The following is a 12222-nucleotide window of genomic DNA, read 5'->3' as shown; positions in this document are numbered from 1 at the left end:
ACTTATTTGTTAGACCTGGATATGTCTAGAACCTACCTGCATTGCTGCATCACCTATTGCACGTCGGATTTCCCTTAGAGTTTGATACTGCTCCAACAGGTGATCACCACAGATGATATCTACCTATGGACATGAAGAGAGTATTAGATTGATTTGTTGTTTCAAAATACCATCTGAAGAAATGAAGAAAAAAAATCAACATAAATTGTTTCCAAACTAGATTTTGCAATTTTATTTTAGGCTGATTAAACACTCTTGAAAAGAGAGTTTTAGAAACTTTTTACAGAAGTAAATAAGGTAACATGGAAAGAGCATTAGAGGATACAGCAGGACAACAGCACAGTACAACTGATATTCAAAATGATTTCCCTGAATCTCAAAGAAATTAAGTCATGCTGGATGTATTCAACATCAGGTAGCACAGGAAAGTACATCTTTTTAAATATCTGTGATAAAAATCATTAAGGGCAGGCGCAGTGGCTCACGCCTATAATCCCAACACTTTGGGAGGCAGAGGTGGGCAGATCACCTGAGGTCAGGAGTTCCAGACCAGCCTGGCCAACATGGTGAAATCCTGTCTCTACTAAAAACGCAAAAATTAACTGGGCATGGTGGTAATCATGGTGCCTGTAATCCCAGCTACTTGGGAGGCTAAGGCAGGAGAATCACTTGAACCCAGGAGGCGGAGGTTGCAATGAGCCGAGATCACGCCATTGCATTCCAGCCTGGGCCACAGAGCAAGACTCTGTCTTTTAAAAAAAAAAAAAAAAAGGCCAGGCGCGGTGGCCCATGCCTGTAATCCCAGCACTTTGGGAGGCTGAGACGGGCAGATCATGAGGTCAGGAGATTGAGACCATCCTGGCTAACATGGTGAAACCCCGTCTCTACTGAAAAAAAAAAAACACAAAAAACTAGCCGGGCGAGGTGGCGGGCGCCTGTAGTCCCAGCTACTCGGGAGGCTGTGGCAGGAGAATGGCGTGAACCTGGGAGGCGGAGCTTGCAGTGAGCCGAGATCCCGCCACTGCACGCCAGCCTGGGTGACAGAGCGAGACTCCGTCTCAAAAAAAAAAAAAAAAAAAAACAAATCATTAAAAGGTATTAATCCTTAAAAAGGCAGTCATCCATTATTTGAAAAAATTCTCTTATGAGGAATATCTCATTTTCCAACAATGCCATATAAATCATAGCACAACACTGAAAGTTCACACTAAGGAAACTTTTGTAGATGAAAAAATTTCAACAAGTAATTGCAAAGCTCCAAGATATATATTTTTTTTTTCCCCCAAACAGGGTATCACTCTGTCACCCAGGCTGGAGTATGGTGGCCCAATCATAGCTCATTGCAGCCTCAAACTCCTAGGCTAAGGCAATCCTCCCACCTTAGCAACCCAAATAGCTGGGACTAGAGGTATGCACCACCACATCTGGCTAATTGTGTGTTTTTCTGTTTTTTGTTTCTGAGATGGAGTCTCGCTCTGTTGCCCAGGCTGGAGGGCAGTGGTGCAATCTTGGCTCACAGCAAGCTTCGCCTCCTGGGTTCACACCATTCCCTTGCCTCAGCCTCCCAAGTAGCTGGAACTACAGGCGCCCACCACCATGCCCGGCTAATTTTTTGTATTTTTAGTAGAGACGGGGTTTCAGCGTGTTAGCCAGGATGGTCTAGATCTATCTCCTGACCTCATGATCTGCCCGCCTCAGCCTCCCAAAGTGCTGGGATTACAGTTTTGAGCCACCGCACCCAGCCAACTGTGTGTGTGCGTGTGTGTGTGTTTTAATTTTTGTAGAGACAGGGTCTCTGGTATATTGCCCAGACTTGTCTCAAACTCCTAGTCTTAAGTGATCCTCCTGCCTTGGCCTCCCAAAACACAAGTGTGAGCCAGTGTGTTCCGGCCAGTATATTGACTTCTATACAGAATTCTCTAGAGAGAATATTGTACATATACATTTTACTAAGACTCTACTATACTTACTTGCTAAGATAGAAATGCAAATCTTTAATCTTTCACTGAGTACTACTCCCTTCCTATTACCTTAAAATGGGGTTAGACCCTCAGACAGCATATATATATATATATATATATATATGACTTAACTGGCTCCATCTCCTAACATTACTATTTAGATTATGGTATGAAATTTCTCTTTGTCTTCCATACCAGAATGTCACCTCTGCTTCCTCTTTCTCCTTTTCCTTTCTTCTTACATACAATCAATTACAAAGTCCTATTGCTTCTTTCTTCCTGTCTCTTGAATTCATATCATACCTTTCAACTACTGCCCGTAGGCTTAAACCACTAAAACCACCTCCTAGCCAGACTTATCTTCAAATACTGTTTACTCCAATAAATTCTATACACTGTCAACATGTTAAACTCTAAAAACTTTCAGCATGGTTGGGAAAGAACAGTAATAGCAGCTGCATTTAAATGAGCAGCCACTATGTACAATAAGTTACATATGTATTTGGTATGTGTTATCTAATCCTCATATGCCTATGAACTAGGTGACTACAATTCCAATTTTACAGATAGGGAAACTAAGAAGTGAAGACATTAAACTTTCCTGAGGTCACAAAGCTAGTAAACAGCAAAGTTCAGATATGAAACCAGGTCTGTGCAAGGTCTAACTTTCTCCAAAGCCTAAATGCCATCTCAGGGGTTGGCAAACCTTTTCTGCAAAGGGCCAAATAATAAATGCTTTAGGCTTTGTGGGCCACAGCATCTCTGTTATAACTCTTCAATTCAGCTGTTATAGCACAAAAGCAGCCACAGTGTGGCTGTGCTTTCATTTTGCAAATACCACTCTGTCAATTTAAAAGCTAGTAAGTCTAAAATGCAAACGTTGTTACTAATCTGAGATTATATAGAATTATGAGATAGAACCCAGGATGGCATACTCAAGGGCCAAATCTAGCCTGTCACCTGTTTTTAGAGTGGTATTTCCAAAATGACTTAAAAGTAATGATGTGAGATCTTGCACACAGAACTCAGATCCATAAAAAATTAAAGAATGTGGTACTATCATTGTTTTATTAATTTTTCTTTTCTTTTCTTTTTTTTTTTTTTTTTAGACTACAGTCTCACTCTGTCACCCAGGCTGGAGTGCAGTGGCGCAATCTCAACACACTGCAACCCCTGCCTCTCAGGATGAAGCGATTCTCGTGCCTCAGCCTCCCGAGTAGCTGGGATTACAAGGGCACACCACCACACCTGGCTAAATTTTGTATTTTTTTTTTTTTTTTTTTTTTTTTGAGACAGAGTCTTGCTCTGTCGCCCGGGCTGGAGTGCAGTGGCCGGATCTTAGCTCACTGCAAGCTCCGCCTCCCGGGTTCACGCCATTCTCCTGCCTCAGCCTCCCGAGTAGCTGGGACTACAGGCGCCCGCCACCTCGCCCGGCTAGTTTTTTGTATTTTTAGTAGAGACGGGGTTTCACCGTGTTAGCCAGGATGGTCTCGATCTCCTGACCTCGTGATCCGCCCGTCTCGGCCTCCCAAAGTGCTGGGATTACAGGCTTGAGCCACCGCGCCCGGCCTAAATTTTGTATTTTTAGTAGAGATGGGATTTCCCCATGTTGGCCAGCCTGGTCTCAAACTCCTGACCTTAGGTGATCCGCCCACCTAAGGCTCCCAAAGTGCTGGGATTACAGGCATGAGCCAAAGCACTGGGCCTATGTTTCATTAAATATTTAGCAATCCAAAAACCATCACTCTTAGTAGGCTTTACCACATGGTATACATTCATGGTATTATTACTGTATTTTCAACTTTGAATTTTTACAGATCTTTACTTTTTTTGTAAAAAGCTTTACAAAAATCTTTAAAAAATAATTCACTGTAACAAATTCAGAAAACACTGAGGTGCTGCGTACTGTGGCTCTCATCTATAATCTTAGCTGCTTGGGAAGCTGAGGCAGGAGGACTGCTTGAGTTTGAGGCAGTGAGATATGATCGCACCACTCCACCCCTAGCCTGGGCGACAGAATGAAATCTCATCTCAAAAAAATAAATAAATAAAATAAAAACAGACAGGTATACAGTAACAAACTTAAAAAAAAATGTAGAAAATAGAATGATAAATCCTCACTTCAACCTTAACCCCTAGAGGGTGGTCAGTTTCTTTTTTCTTTCTTTTTGAGATGGAGTTTCGCTCTTGTTGCCCAGGTTGGAGGGCAATGGCACAACCTTGGCTCACTGCAAACTGTGCCTCTCCCAGGTTCAAGCGATTCTCCTGCCTCAGCTTCCCAAGTAGCTGGGATTACAGGCATGCATCACCATGTGTGGCTAATTTTCTATTTTTAGTAGACACGGGGTTTCTCATGTTGGTCAGGCTGGTCTCGAACTCCCGAACTCAGGTGATCCGCCCACCTTGGCCTCCCAAAGTGCTGGGATTGCAGGCATGAGCCACCACACTCAGCTGGGGTTAGTCAGTTTCTAAGAGTTTGATGTGTATGGTCCTAGAACACTATATGGGTGTATATGGGGTTGTTATTCATTTTTTGCTTTAAAAAAAAATGGGATCAGCCAGGTGCGGTGGCTTATGCCTATAATCCCAGCACTTTGGGAGGCCGAGGAGGGCAGATCATCTGAGGTAAGGAGTTCGAGACCAGCCTGGCTAACGTGGCAAAACCCCATCTCTACAAAAAAGACAAAAATTAGCCGGGCATGGTGGCGGACACCTGTAATCCCAGCTACTCAGGAGACTGAGGCAGGAGGATCACTTGAACCTGGGAGCCAGAAGTTGCAGTGAGCCGAGATCGCGCCACTGCATTCTAGCCTGGGTAACAGAGGGAGACTCCATTTCAAAAAAAAAAAAAAAGGAAAAAAAGTCCGGGCACGGTGGCTCACACCTGTAATCCCAGCACTTTGGGAGGCCGAGGCAGCCAGATCACAAGGTCAGCAGTTAAAGACCAGCCTGGCCAAGACAGTAAAACCCCGTCTCTACTAAAAATACAAAAAAATTAGACAGGCATGGTGGCAGTCGCCTGTAATCCCAGCTACTCGGGAGGCTGAGGCAGAGAATGGCTTGAACCTGGGAGGCAGAGGCTGCAGTGAGCCAAGATGGTGCCACTGCACTCCAGCCTGGGCAACAGAGCGAGACTCCGTCTGGAAAAAAAAAAGAAAAAAGGAAAAAAAAAAAGTTGGTTTAGTTGGCACTCGCTGTCTAACAACTACCAAATTGCAGTTAGGAAACTTTTCATATTAGTGTAGGAAACTTTTTGCAGGCCTAGTTCCCAGACAGCCAAAGGCCAGCTTTGTAAGCAAGTCCTTCTAACGACAGCAGCCTCAAGGCTGATACATGAACTTTTTGTGCATAATATCTTACCCTCTGTAGTATCAAGAAGAGATAACAAAAATATTTTTGAATCTCAGAGAAGAAATCAGACCATGAAAGTAGTCTTATTAAAAGGAGAAAAAGTCCGTATCTTTTTAAAAGCAAGATCATGCTAGAGCTTCCAAGTGAAGATTTTTCAATCAATGTGCTTTGATAAGCCACACTGGCTCATTCCTTTGATCACACATACTCTTTTTTTTTTTTTTTTTTTGAGATGGAGTCTCACTCTGTCTCCCAGGCTGGAATGCAGTGGCGGGATCTCGGCTCACTGCAACCTCTGCCTCCTGGGTTCAAGCGATTCTCCTGCCTCAGCCTCCCAAGTAGCTGGGACTATAGGCGTACCACCATGCCCAGCTAATTTTTTTTTGTATTTTTAGTAGAGATGGGGTTTCACCATGTTGGCCAGGATGGTCTTGATCTCTTGACCTTGTGATGCGCCTGCCTTGGCCTCCCAAAGTGCTGGGATTACAAGCATGAACCACCAGACCCGGCCATACCAGACCCGGCCATACATACTCTTTTCTCTGCTATTAAGTTCTTTTTTTCTGTGTGTCTGGCAAATTCCTATCTGTTCTTCAATCCCATTCCTGAGTTAAATCATTCATTTTTGTGTTATCTCTACTGTTGCATTCATTACATCCTATTGTCAGTTAGTTGTTTACTTATATATCTTTCCTATAAAACTCGGAGTCCCCTGATGGCATGAATTTTGTCTCATCTTTGTACTCCTAAGGTCAAATACATAGACCCTCAATTGAGTAACAATATATAATAAATGGTAAGGAAACATCATATATTAGTCCTTAAAAAATTATTTGGAAACTAAATTTAATAGAAGGCTAATATCATACACCAAATAAGTAATAACAATAAATAACCTAACTTTTTTTTTTGTTTGAGACAGAGTCTTGCTCTGTCGCCAGGCTTGAGTGTAGTGGTGCGATCATGGCTCACTGCAACCTCCACCTCCCGGATTCATGGGATTCTCCTGCCTCATCTTCCTGAGTAGCTGGGACTATACAGGTGTGTACGACCATGCCTACCTAATTTTTGTATTTTTAGTAGACACGGGGTTTCACCATGTTGGCCAGGATGGTCTTGATCTCTTGACCTCATGATCTGCCTGCCTCAGCCTCCCAAAATTCTGGGATTACAGGTGTGAGCCACCGTGCCTGGCCAACCTAACTTTTAAGATGGAATTAGTTATGGCAGAATTAACAAAATCAAATATCACATCTTATAGAAGAATTTTTAGTGATCAATGTGAGGCATATGTTCTAAATTTCATTTCATAAAAGCAAAATAAGGTCTGAATATCAAACGATGTACACAGCAATATAAAATACTAATTACATATAAAGCAAAATACAGTAAGACATCAAAGAATAAATACCACTAAATCAACCACAGTAACCTTGAGACACTGGAGTCTCTATGAGACAGAAACATATTTGGATAATTATTGATCTCTAAATTTTAAATGAACTTAAATCTTTCTTAAGAATACATGATGGTCTGGGCACGGTGGCTCACGCCTGTAATCCCAGCACTTTGGGAGGCCAAGGCAGGCGGATCATGAGGTCAGGAGATTGAGAGCATCCTGGCTAACACAATGAAACCCCATCTCTACTAAAAATACAAAAAAAAAATTAGCCAGGCATAGTGGTGGGTGCCTGTAGTCCCAGCTACTCGGGAGGCTGAGGCAGGAGAATGGCGTGAACCCAGGAGGCAGAGCTTGCAGTGAGCCGAGATTGCACCACTGCACTCCAGCCTGGGTGACAGAGCGAGACTGTTGCCTCAAAAAAAAACCAAAAAAAAAAAAAAAAAACCACACACATGATGGCCAGGCACGGTGGCTCACACTTGTAATTGCAGCACTTTGGAAAGCTGAGGTGGGCAGATCGCCTGAGGCTGGGAGTTTGAGACCAGCCTGGCCAACATGGAGAAACCCTGTCTCTACTAAAAAAACTACAAAATTAGCCAGGCATGGTGGCACACGCCTGTAATACCAGCTACTTGGGAGGCTGAGGCAGGAGAGAATCGCTTGAACCCAGGAGGCGGAGGTTGCGGTGAGCCGAGATCATCGCGCCATTGCACTCCACCCTGGGCAAAAATGGCGAAACGCTGTCTCAAAAAAAAAGAACACATGACCTGTATTTTTTAATCTTTTGGAATTGTCTTGTTTCTAAAATCTGATCTGCCACAAATAACTTTAAAGTTTAACAGTCCTGTGGGAATTACTCATTCCTGTTAGTAAATAACCACAAATGAAGGTCACATATCTGTAAACCATGCACACATTTCCCACCTGGAACTAACTGGTTTAAAGAAAGTCAGCATATCAGGCTCAAGTGACTGCAGGACACCAAGAATTGTAGTCTGATGACTGGTAAACTAGCTCCAAGTTTTGTTCATATTAGAAGTAACTCTTAATTACTTACTCTATCTTAAATTTAGGCCTCAACAATTTTAGTCGCCAATTAATGGGTCTGTGTATTTGATAATTCTATTTTAACATTTTGGTTAAATAATAATTTATGAACATTACCAGCTATACAGTAGCTGAATGGTATAATATTTATTTAGAGAGCCAAGAGCTGAAAAAGAAAATTAAAGGTCGAAACAAATTTTATATCATTTTTTTTTTGAGACAGGGTCTCATCATGCACTGCCACCTTGACCCCCCAAGCTTAGATCACCTGATCCTCCTACCTCAGCCTACAGAGCAGCTGGGATTACAGGTATGAGCCTTTATATCATTTTATTTCAAAATGCTAAAAGCCTTAATTTCTATGATGTAAGCAAAGAAGAAACCCACATTTTTAGGTAACAAAATCAACTTAGAAGAGATACACTGTACAACATGGTGACTATACTTAATAATATATTATAGGCTGGGCGCGGTGGCTCCCGCCTGTAATCCCAGCACTTTGGGAGGCCGAGGTGGGCGGACTTTGAGGTCAGGAGATCGAGACCATCCTGGCTAACACAGTGAAACCCCATCTCTACTAAAAATACAAAAAATTAGCTGGGTGTGATGGCGGGTGCCTGTAGTCCCAGCTACTCAGGAGGCTGAGGCAGGAGAATGGTGTGAACCTGGGAGGCAAAGCTTGCAGTGAGCCGAGATCGTGCCACTGCACTCCAGCCTGGGCGACAGAGTGAGACTCCGCCTCAAAAACAAACAAACAAATAATAATAAGAAGAAGAATATATTATAACTGCTGAATAGAGATTTCAGGTGTTTTCACCACAAAAAATGTGAGGTAATGGTATGTTAATTAGCTCAATTTTGCCATCCCACAATGTATACATATTTCAAAACATCATGTTGTATACAATAAATAGGTACGATTTCTTTATTTCTTTTTCTTTTTTTTTAGACAGAATCTCACTCTCTCACCTAGGCTGGAGTGCAGTGGTGTGATCTCAGCTCACTGCAACCTCTGCTTCCTGGGTTCAAGGGATCCTCACACCTCAGCCTCCCAAGTAGCTGGGACTATAGGTATGTGCTCCCACACCTGGCTAATTTTTGTATTTACTAGGGACAGGGTTTCACCACGTTGGCCAGGCTAGTCTTGAACTTCTGACCTCAGGTGATCCACCCACCTTGGCCTCTGAAAGTGCTAGGATTACAGGTGTGAGCCACTTTGCCTGGCCTTCACTTATTGTTATTTTTATTTTTTTGAGACAGTGTATTGCTGTCACCCAGGCTCAGTGCAGCAGAGCAATCATGGATCACTGTAGCCTCAACCTCCCAGGCTCAAATGATCCTCCCACCTCAGCCTCCCTAGGAGCTAGTACTACTAGGATTACAGGTGTGCGCCAACACACCTGGCTAATTTTGGTATTTTTTGTAGAGCTGGGGTTTCGCTATGTTGCCCAGGCTGGTCTCAAACTCCTGGGCTCAAGCTATCCACCCACTTTGGCCTCCCAAAGTGCTGGGATTACAGGCGTAAACCACTACGCCCAACCCAATATATATAGTTTCTGTCAGTTAAAAAAAACAGGCTGGGCACAGTGGCTCATGCCTGTAATCCCAGTAGGGAGGCTGAGGTAGGAGGATCACTTGAGGCCAGGAGTTTGAGACCAGCCTGGGCAAAATGATGAAACCCCATCTCTACTAAAAAACACAAAAAATTTAGCCGGGCATGGTGGTGTGCACCTCTAATCCCAGCTACCTGGGAGGCTGAGGCAGGAGAATTGCTAGAACCCAGGAGGTAGAGACCGCAATGAGTCAAGAATGTGCCACTGCACTCCAGCATGGGTGACAGAGCAAGACTCTGTATCACACACACACAAAAAAGCCAGCCTGAGCAACACAGTATATTATTCTTGCCACCAAAAACAAACAAACAAACAAACAAACCCACAAAACACACACACAAACACTTATATAGCCACAGAATAATCCATATACCCAGGAGGGTGTCACTTCTTATTCTATAATAAGGGCAAGTCTTCTGACTTCTGCTTTTAGAAATAATAGGCTGTTATGTGATCACTCACAATTCTTTAATTTTTTTTTTTTTGAGATGGAGTCTTGCTATGTCGCCCAGGCTGGAGTGCAGTGGCACCATCTCGGCTCACTACAAGCTCCGCCTCCCGGGTTCACGCCATTCTCCTGCCTCAGCCTCCCGAGTAGCTGGGACTACAGGCGCCCGCCACCACGCCCGGCTAATTTTTTGTATTTTTTTTTCAGTAGAGACGGGGTTTCACTGTGTTAGCCAGGATGGTCTCGATCTCCTGACCTCCTGATCCACCCGCCTCGGCCTCCCAAAGTGCTGGGATTACAGGCGTGAGCCACCGCGCCCGGCCGATCACTCACAATTCTTAATCCAGGAGTCACTAACCAGCTTTGTTTCTAACCAAAACCTAAGAATAACCTCAAGTGTGCTGTGGCTACAAGGTAAAAAATAGGTCATTTCTAGTTTTCAGCTGCCATGAGATATAACCAGGATATGTCAAGCTCAGTTAGAGAAATCATATTTTATTGGATTTAGTATATATTTAACTACTAGTAAATATTGATACTAAAAACACTAGCAAACTTTCAGTCGCTTTTTTTTTCTTAGCTGGAGTTTCGCTGTTGTTGCCTAGGCTGGAGTGCAGTGGTGCCATCTTGGCTCATAGCAACCTCCACCTCCCGGGTTCAAGCTATTCTCCTGCCTCAGCCTCCCGAGTAGCTGGGATTACAGGCATGTGCCACCATGCCCAGCTAATTTTATATTTTAGTAGAGATGGAGTTTACCATGTTGGTCAGGCTGGTCTTGAACTCCTGATCTCAGGTGATCCGCCTGCCTTGGCCTCCCAAAGTGTTAGGATTACAGGCGTGAGCCACCGCGTCTGGCCCTTTTCTTTTCTTTTTTTTTGATATAGAGTCTCCCTCTTGTCGCCCAGGTAGGGGTGTAGTGGCATGATCTTGACTCACTGCAACCTCCACCTCCCAGGTTCAAGTGATTCTCTTGCTCAGCCTCCTAAGTAGCCAGGACTACAGGTATGCAGCACCATACCTGGCTAATTTTTGTATTTTTGGTAGAGACAGGGTTTCACCACGTTGGCCAGGCCGGTCTTGAACTCCTGACCTCAGGTGATCTGCCTGCCTCGACCTCCCAAAGTGCTGGGATTACAGACATGAGCCACTGCACCTGGCTAGTCACTGTTTTAACATATCTATTAATTTAACTAACAATAGAGTATTTTATTATTTTATTTTATTTTACTATTTTTTTGAGACAGATTATCACTCTGTCGCCCAGGCTGGAGTGCAATGACATGATCTAGGCTCACTGCAACCTCCATCTCCCAGGTTCAAGCAATTCTCCAGCCTCAGCCTCCTGAATAGCTGGGATTATAGGAGGGTGCCACCATGCCAAGCTATTTTTCATTTTTTAATAGAGACAGGGTTTCACCATGTTGGCCCGGCTGGTCTCAAACTCCTGACCTCAAATGATCCACCTGCCTTGGCCTTCCAAAGTGCTGGGATTATACAGGTGAGCCACCGTGCCTAGCCACAATACACAGTATTTCAGATAAAAATTATCCTATAAGACTTTACACATGATAGAGAATAACAAAAATGCTTTTTAAATTTGACTAATGAAAAAGCAAAGCTAAATAAATGTGCATTTTTACTAACTGGACCACATAACTAGAACTATGAGTATATTTTACTTTTATGTTCAATGATACATGAAGTTTGAAGTTTCCATCGTACAACAAGAAAATATTACGGCCAGGTGCAGTGGTTCACGCCTGTAATACCAGCACTTTGGGAGGCCGAGGCAGGCAGATCACGAGGTCAGGAGATTGAGACCAGCCTGACCAACAACATGGTGAAACCCCGTCTCTACTAAAAACACAAAAATTAGCCAGGTGTGGTGGCACAGGCCTGTAATCCCAGCTACTTGGGAGCCTGAGGCAAGAGAATCGCTTGAACCCAGGAGGTGGAAGTTGCAGTGAGCTGGGACCGCCCCACTGCACTTCAGCCTGGGCAATGGAGTGAGACTCCGCTTCAAAAAAAAAAAAGAAAAATATTACATAGCTAGAACAGGAGATCTCTTTTAATCCATAAAAAAACCAATAGGGTCAGCCAGGCACGGTGGCTCACGCCTATAATCCCAGCACTTTGGGAGGCTGAGGTAGGAGGATCACCTGAGGTCAGAAGTTTGAGACCAGCCAGACTAACATGGAGAAACCCCATCTCTACTAAAAATACAAAATTAGCTGGGCAAGATGGCACCTGCCTGTAATTCCAGCTACTCAGGAAGGCTGAGGCAGGAGAATCGCTTGAACCTGGGGAGCGGAGGTTGCAGTGAGCCGAGATCACGCCACTGCACTCCAGCCTAGGCGACAGAGTGGAACTCCATCTCAAAACAAAACAAAAAACTAATAG

The 12222-nt window shown here is 43.8% G+C and overlaps 1 protein-coding gene across 1 annotated transcript in view; it reads right to left on the bottom strand.

Moving 5' to 3' along the window:
- Positions 1-12222, bottom strand: part of PCGF6 (polycomb group ring finger 6) — a 49151-nt gene that overhangs the window by 11642 nt on the left and 25287 nt on the right. The window contains exon 9 of the mRNA XM_010356194.1: positions 37-123. Within this exon, the coding sequence (XP_010354496.1) occupies positions 37-123 (87 nt within the window). The remainder of the gene's footprint in view (positions 1-36; positions 124-12222) is intronic.

This window comes from Rhinopithecus roxellana, chromosome 11 (genome assembly GCF_007565055.1).
Source record: "Rhinopithecus roxellana isolate Shanxi Qingling chromosome 11, ASM756505v1, whole genome shotgun sequence".
Taxonomy (NCBI): domain Eukaryota; kingdom Metazoa; phylum Chordata; class Mammalia; order Primates; family Cercopithecidae; genus Rhinopithecus; species Rhinopithecus roxellana.
The sequence above is the reverse complement of the archived record's forward strand: the minus strand, read 5'-3'. Positions and strand labels throughout refer to the sequence as shown.